Source organism: Camelus dromedarius, chromosome 18 (assembly GCF_036321535.1).
Source record: "Camelus dromedarius isolate mCamDro1 chromosome 18, mCamDro1.pat, whole genome shotgun sequence".
NCBI classification, from domain to species: Eukaryota; Metazoa; Chordata; class Mammalia; order Artiodactyla; family Camelidae; genus Camelus; species Camelus dromedarius.
The window spans coordinates 13,159,438-13,168,076 of NC_087453.1; the positions used below are offsets into that span (position 1 = coordinate 13,159,438).

General features: G+C 41.1%; 1 protein-coding gene and 1 non-coding gene across 2 annotated transcripts; both read left to right on the plus strand.

Annotated features, from left to right (window-relative positions):
• Positions 1 to 2,687: 2,687 nt before the first annotated feature.
• On the plus strand, positions 2,688 to 3,152 carry GTSF1L (gametocyte specific factor 1 like). The gene is given in 2 exon segments (XM_031434438.1): positions 2,688 to 2,966; positions 3,042 to 3,152. Coding segments are annotated over 2 exon segments (390 nt in total).
• A 3,073-nt stretch (positions 3,153 to 6,225) lies between these two features.
• On the plus strand, positions 6,226 to 6,329 carry LOC116147523 (U6 spliceosomal RNA). The gene has a single exon (XR_004131086.1). It is a non-coding gene; the product is annotated as a U6 spliceosomal RNA (small nuclear RNA).
• Positions 6,330 to 8,639: the final 2,310 nt, after the last annotated feature.

The following is an 8,639-nucleotide window of genomic DNA, read 5'->3' on the forward strand; positions in this document are numbered from 1 at the left end:
AAGTTCCGTGTCATAAGTAAATACAAACAGAAAAGACATTACACTCAAGCATCAGTAAGGAAATGACAGAAACAGAAGCCATTCTAGGGCACAATGAAAACCTCCGAGGTACGAACAAGAAGTCTTTCTCCGGCCACATTATCTGACCACAAAGCAATAAAAACAGAAATTAAAAACAAAAGGATAAACAGGAAAAAAAATTAAACCACTTGGAAATTTATTCCTAAATAACTCAAATTGGAGAAGGGACCAAAATGGCAATTACAGGCCATTCAGAACATAATGACAACTGGAACACCACGTCGCAAATCTCAGAGGGTGTGTTATGCAATGCGGAAACTGCAAGTCAACACAGCATCCAACTCAAGAGGCTGGAAAATAAGCAACAAGATAAACCTAGGGAGATGATTCAAAGTAGAGGTAAAAATTAATGAGACATAAAACATACAAATCGTAGAACTGATGAATTTAAGATGCAGCTACTTGTAAATAGCGGTAAGGTACCTAGACTTGTAGAAGCCCATTAAAAGGGAGGGAGCAGGAAGCAAGTGAGAGAGAGAAAGAGAAAAGAAGGAAGGAGGGAGGGAGGGAGGGAGGGAGCGAAGGAGAACGGACGGACAAGGACTGCCCATGGAGGACAGCGTGGAGAAGCAGGGACCAGAGCTTCTCAGATGGCTCCTTAGGCTGTCCACACCTGCCTGCTGGACATGCAAGGAGATGCAAGGAGCCAGAGATGGAGGGGCTCCCCCACCTCAGTGCCACGTCCACATGGCATGAGTTTGGCATGCTGAGGATGTCCTTACACCCCGGAGGGTGTTCTGGGACCAGAGTTCACACTAACTGATAAAGGCCATGAGGAGGCAGCTCAGCTCAGCTCAGCATGAGAAACCTAACATGGGAACATTCTGGGGAGGTAGGGAGCTCCTGGTCGCTGTATGACCGTCCTCCAGGGATGCTTGGGAGGGGGTGCCGGCACTGGGAGAGAAGCTGGCCTGAAGGGCATCAGAGCCTGAAGAATTCAGATTCACAGTGACTCTGGATCCTCCATCCCACCCCTTAATAATGGCTGACTCACTGGCCAGGACACACAAGCGTTCATTTTCGGGAAACACTGTTCCTGCACACTCTGCGACCTCTTCCCCACGCCTGCACCTCCAGCTGTCGGCAGCATCTCTCAAGATGATCAGTGTGGGAAGGGAAGGAGCAGAAAGCAGATCTGAACTCGCCTGCATTACTGGTCTCAGACGTGCACAGGCCTGAGAAGTGCTGCCCAGACAGGTGTGTCTGCATCCCTCTCTCCCTTCCTGTTGCCATGGTGAGCGACCTCCGAGATCCCAGCCTCGAAGTAAATGCTGGGAGAAGACTGCAGGCTGGAGGACCATTCAAGATGTCCATTAGAATCATTAACGAGCCCAGCCTCCTCTCTCTCCATAATGGACTGAATGTGGGCCTGCCTCACTAATGGGTGCTTGACCACAAAGAAACCTAAAACAGCTAATGCCCTGTTCCTTATTATGTGGATTTTAATGACGGAAGATGTGCTTTCATTATCATCTCCGTTTGCAGACTGACAGCTGCGTGAACCATTGGAGCCTGGGCCATCACTGGTTGAGCATGAACGAGGCTACAGGACTGGGAACAAAAAAACACTGTCAGCATCATTCACAAACACCATGCTGGACTCTTGGGACACGTGAGAGCAGGGGCTGGGCCACCTGTTAACTCCCAGTAGGGCCAGTGTCATAGTTCCTTCAATACTGGATGGCAGGCTTGGAGAAAATGGGCCCTTGTCGCATGAAGGGTGTAGGAGTTACCATTTACAAAGGAATCCTTTGCAGCAGAGTACATGAGGAGCTGTCCTGGTGCACAGGACATGCAGTGGATGGCACAGTGAGCGTGGCTCTGTGGGCTTCTCATTCCTTACAGCGGGCAGCTTGGTTGGAGGCACTAGAACTCCCACCAGTGCAGAGTGAGAGTCTGCCGGAACCAGAGAAGCCCCCAGTGAGCACTGGCCAAGCATTTATCCCCCACAACGAGTCAGGACTTTGGGTTTTCTCCCTTGGGAAGGAGGCAGAGAGAAAAAAAATAAAGAAACCAAAGAGCAGGTTGGGAAGCACAAAATAAGATAGTAGATTTAAGCCCAAATATATCAGAAATTATATTAAACATGTAAGTATAAAGACAGGTAAATGACAACAGACACGCCACCAACAGCTTTGAACGGCAGGCAGCTTTCCTGAAGCCCTGTCCCTTGAAAGTGATGGACAACAAGCAGCCTTTTCCTGATGACTCACGCTGCCCACTGTGACCATCTGTGACTGGTCAGCAACATCACAAACTGTGGCTTTGAGTCATGGGCGGGCTGGCATATACCTTCTTTACCTCCCTGAGGGGCTGCAGTGGATTTTGGCCCTTGCACCTGCTTTGTGTAGTCTTCCGTCTCATGTGCCATTTGATAACTATCTGTTCTCTATGTGCTGCTCCTAACAGCACCTTGTCCTTCTTCCTATCCACCATTCATGGTCCCAGAGAACAGGGAGCATGAGTTAAGAGCTTCGCCCGTAAGTTCCAAGGGCCGGCGCTGGTGCAGAGGATTGTTCCATCCTTCTTACCAAAGGGCTTTTCCATGAAGGGCACTTCATTCTGACCCATGGCAGTGAGCTATTCTGCTTCAAGAACTATTTCCCATGGAGCCAGAAGCCTTAGAAATTTGCCCTTACAATCCTCACCACTGAATCCCACTCAGCAGATTTCAGTACCACCTGGCATCATGCAGGAGAAAGAACCCCAAGAAAGCCAAAAAGATGGCCAGCTGCAAATACAACACCTGCCACGTGGTCCCCATCAAAAAGCTGGAGGAGCACGAGGCTGCCTGTGTCAACAGAGGCACAGCGGAGGAAGAGGACAGCTTGAGCCCTCTGAAGGTCAGCCTTCCAAGTTCAAAGCAGGACGGAAACACCCCTCCGGTGTCCCCCAGGCTCCCCAACCCCAATGTCTGGAATGTCGATAGCACGAATTGCCATCCCATGTTCGTCCTTAAGACTTTTGTCCCCCAGAAGCTTGTCTGTGATAGCGACACAGGGGAGTCAGAGAGAGAGGACCACACGCCATTCCTGACCATCTCCCAGAAGATCATCAGACCAGGAGAGTAAACCACCAGGAGCATAAAGGAGATGCAGTCTCCTTAAAAGCACAAAAGGAGACGCAACTCACCAGAATAAAAGGCGTACAAGCTAAACTACACTGAGATGCTTTTCTTCCTCCACCTGACAGATAGGCGTAAGGCCACTTTGCTGGCAGAAGTGGGACAAAAAGGGCACTTTCATAACATTGGTGAGAATAAGTTGGTAAACCTCCCTGGAGGGCAATTTGACACTGGCTATAAAAATTATCAACATAAGGGAGTAATTCCACTTCTAATATATTCTATTAATATATTCACACATGTGGACAATGAGGTAAGTACAAAAGTATTCACTGCAACATTATTTGTAGCAGCAAAAGTCAGACATGATCTAAATGTCCATTAGGAGTATTTGGTTAAAGGAATTATGATGCAGCCATGTGATGAAACAGTATGCTGCTGTGAAAAGAATGAGGAAGCTCTTTCTGTACTGACGTGGAAAGGCTAAGCCATGTGGTGTAACTCAGAGACCAGTTTAACTTTTTTCTAAAGGGCCAAAGAGTAAATATTTTAGGCTTTTCAAGCCGTACGGTATCTGTCACAACTATTCAGCTCTGTCTTGGTAACATGACAGCAGCCACAAGGCACTATGTAGACAATGAACATATGTTCCCACAAAACTATTTACAGAAACTGGTGATGGGCTGGATTTGGCCTGTGGGCTGTAGTTTGTCAAGCCCTGGTTTAACTGATCAAAGCCAAGTCCATGCCACTGTTTTTGTTGATTTGTGGCAGAGGACGTGTGGAGGGATGTGCTTGAACTTGCACAGAATTTCTCTTCAAGTATACACTAGTACAGGGGTCCATCCACAAAGCCTAAAATGTTTGCCATCTGATCCCTTATAGAAAATGTTGCTCTCTTCCCTAATATCAGCTGCACCAGAGAAGACGGCTGAGTGACTTCAGGCCAGGGAAGAGAGACTTTTTACCTATAATAACTTTCATCTGTGAACACACATGAATGCATTGTCTGGTCAAAAAATTAAAATACACACTTTTTAAAACAGCAAAAAATGAATCTTTTGAAAATTTTTCAGGAGGAAATTTTAACTAAGTTTTTTTTTAAGTAATCAAACTTTGCCACTCTTGATCCCTTCAACTGTTTCTACAAAGCATTACATAAAGATTTCTTCCTGGAAACAGACTCATAGACATAGAATACAAACTTGTGGTTGCCAGGAGGGAGGGGAGTGGGAAGGGACAGACTGGGAGTTCGAAATTTGTAGATACTGGCAGGTATATATAGAATAGATAAACAAGTTTATACTGCGTAGCACAGGGAAATATATACAAGATCTTGTGGTAGCTCACAGTGAAAAAGAATGTGACAATGAATATATGTATGTTCATGTATGACTGAAAAATTGTGCTCTACACTGGAAATTGACACAACATTGTAAACTGACTATAACTCAATAAAATAAAATTCAAAAAAAGAATATATAAGAATATCAAACTCACTACAGTCAAAAACAAAAGATTTCTTCTTGGTAAAAAGAAGCTCTGTGGTTAATAAAATGCATGGATTTGAGACTTGTCATATAGGAAGCAGGTGAAATAAGAAAGTGATGTATGTGGCACATGTCTGCCAACTACAGGCCAACAGGACCAAGAAAAAAAAGTAATTTGGTTTGGGGTGTGAATGAAATAAATTGGTCATGAGTTAGTCATTGTTGAAGCTAAGTTAAGGATAAATTTTACTATTCTCTCCACTTTTATATAAGTTTGTTTATTTTACGATTCTCTACTTTTATATAAATTTGAAATTTTACATAATAAGAAGTTGAAAATATATTTTAATATATTTTATAATATATTTTAATATATTCTATATAAATGTATATTTATATCATACAATATTATATAGTATATCTAAATTAGATAATTTAGATATATATTTTTAATAAAAATAGCTTCAAATATATATTTAATATAATTTGAAATCTTCCATAATAAAAAGTTTTAAAATACACTTTAATATATTTTATTATATATTTTAATGTAAATATATATTAGATCATATAATATTATATATTTATATAAATTATATACTATTTTTTAAAATAATTTTTAAATGTATTTTATATAAATTTGAAATCTTCCATAATAAAAATTTTTAAATTTTATTTTAATATATTTTATAACATATTATAAATATATATTATATTATATATTATGGATAAATATATGTTATATTTTAATAAAAATAGTTCTAAATATATAAATATATATTTATATGTAATATATATTTAAAATATATATATCACAGAAGATTTGAAATTTATATAAAAATACAGAGCTAGTAAACAAACAAAAAATACATATATAGTAAGTGCAATGTAGTATATACTGTGTTGGATTCTGGAACAGAAGAAGATATTAGCGGAAGAACCAGTGAAATACAATAAAGCCTGTAATTTAATCAGTAGTACCGTACTGATGGGAATTTCTTAGTTTTGCTAAGTGCACCATGGTCTTGTAAGATGTTAACATTAGGGAAAGTTGGGGGTGGAGGGTACAAGAGAAATCTTTGTACCATTTTTGCAAGTTCTCTGTAAATCTGAAATGATTTCAGAATACAAAACCTAAACACAGGATAGACTCAAGGATGGACTCTCAGCCACCTCCTGCTGACCTTGGGCAGCTGCCTGACCTCTCTGTGACTGTTTCCTCACCCACAGAGGAGGGGTGAGAAGCTCACAGGATGGTGTGGGGGATCATGGATTCAACACATGTAGGATTATCAGGACACTGTCTAGTATAAAGGAAACCTTCAGTTAATATTAACCACTACTAGTAGTAATGGTGGTGGTAGTCGGCAAAAAGAAAATGTAATGTGTAAGGGAAACGATGAGCAAGTACATTATAAAATATATAAACGAATTTAATGAACTGAGAAAATCATCATCAATGTTGCATTTAAAATGGTAAAGCTTAAAAAAATAAAGATAAAGCTTCTAGATAAAAACAGTCTAGGGGAGGGAGGGCATTGTTCAGAAAGGTAGAAACACTGAATAACAGATACACATAAAAATTTTTTAGTGCTTGCTTCAGCAGCACATGTACTAAAACTGAGACAATACAGAGATTAGCATGGTCCCCGTGCAAGGATGACACGTATATTTGTGAAGCATTCCATATTTTTTTAAAAAGTATTCTTAAATAGCTCCTAAATAAGATAAATATTTTTGTATGTTACAAAACCAGCTAAGAAGAGAAAAGAAACCAAGAGATTACAGAAAACTTTGTAAAATCAATAAAGAAAAGGAAAAGAACAGTAAAGACAAAACACAAAGTTTAATTGTAGAAATAAAACCAAATATACCAATAATTATACAAATGTAAAGGGATTTAACTCACCTATTAAAAAATTCTATTTATATTTCTAAATCAAATACATGTCCATTCTGACCAACACTACCAACATCTTTAAGCCAGAGATCACAGAAAATACATGCATGACATGTGTACCATCACCACCAAGTCCCATGCACATAACAGACATAACCAATCAATCATAGCACTCTTTCTTGAGCCTGGACAATACCTTCAGAATCCTTCTCAACGCAAGGCTTCAGGCTGCCATTACACAGAGAAGTCATCTCTGTCTTGACAAAACACCCCCCACCCCCTGGCAGTTTCCCCACTTGGCCCACTCTCTCCCTCATTTCCCAACTCAAGGTGTTCCAGGAAGATAGGGAAATACAGGGGCTTAAGAAAAAGTTCTGTCTGGAGATCTGTGGGGAAAGACCAGTAAGAGAGGAAAGCCAGTTCTAGATTCCTGGGCTTGATCTCAGCCAGCTCGCCCCTCCCCTCTTCATTCCTTGCTTCTGCTGGGCCTTTCTCCAGGAAAACATACGTAGCAAGCCAGACTCTAGCAGGAACCATCATAAAAACACTTGTTAGTGGTAACAGTGACCACAGCAAGCTACTGGTGGGCTGGGTGCCAGTGCCTGAATCACAGAGGAGAGCCTGCAAATGGGCAGAGGAAAGGCAGCCCCACCAGCCCTGGGTAGCAGGCAAGCTTTCCAACTTCATGCGGAGAATTCCTGGCAAAGGGGGCACCTGGCAGAAGAGCTGTGTGCTTGGGCAGAGGGGGCTCTGGCACAGCAGAGGAAGGAGAAAAGGAAGTGGGGCTATCCTGGGGCCAGGCGCCTTGCAGGTATTAAGTGCCGGCCACAACCCTTAGCGGCAAGTATTTGCATTTCCAATGTACAGATATGAAAAGGAAGTCTCAGAGAAGCTAAATAACTTGCCTTGATTCACAGCACTAGTAAGTGGCAAATGGCCTAAGGAAATTGAACCCATCCCCAGCAATTCCACTCCTTGATTTGTATAAACCAGAAATATGTACATGAGTTTACCAGGACAGTTGTTCACAACAGCACTATTTGTAATGCCAATCCAGAAACACTCCACATGCCCTTGAGAACGGGTACAGTATGGGAAAACCCCACAATGAAACACTATATAGTCATGAAAATGAACCAGCTATAACCACCCTCAATAAGAGTAAATCTCACATAAAGTGAAATTCAGTTTACACAATGGTTTTTTAAAAAGGCAAAACAAATTGATGGTTGGGCACATATCCAGAAGGAACCCTACTTCAAAAAGACACCTGCATCCCAATGTTCATAGCAGCACTATTTACAATAGCCAAGACATGGAAACAGCCTAAATGTCCATCAACAGATGACTGGATAAAGAAATTGTGGTATATTTATATGATGGAATACTATTCAGCCATAAAAATGATAACATACGCCATTTGCAGCAACATGGAAGTCCCTGGAGAATGTCATTCTAAGTGAAGTAAGCCGGAAAGAGAAAGAAAAATACCGTATGAGATCACTCATATGTGAAATCTAAAAAAAAGAAAATGAACATAAATACAAAACAGAAACAGACTCATAGACATAGAACACAAACTTGTGGTTGCCCAGGGGGAGATGGGTGGGAAGGGACAGACTAGGAGTTCGAAATTTGTAGATACTGACAGGCATATGTAGAATAGATAAACAAGATTATACTGTATAGCACAGGGAAATATATACAAGATCTTATGTTAGCTCGCAGTGAAAAAGAATGTGACAATGAATATATGCATGATCATGTATAACTAAAAAATTGTGCTGTACACTGGAAATTGATACAACATTGTGAAATGACTATAACTCAATAAAAAATGAAATAATAATAATAAAAAAATCGATGGTGTTTGAAGTCCAGGTGGTGGTTACTCTTGGCAGGGTAGAGAGTGGGTTTCTGGGGTGCTGGTCATGGTCTATTTCTTGTTCTGGATACTGGTTACCTGAGTGTGTTCACTTTGTGAACATTCATCCAACTGTTCCCTTGGGATTTGTGCGCTTTCCCGTGTGTTGAACTTCCATGGAAAGTCTTGAAAAATTGAACCTATACCTAGTGTAGATGCTCCCTCTACTGTACCACACTG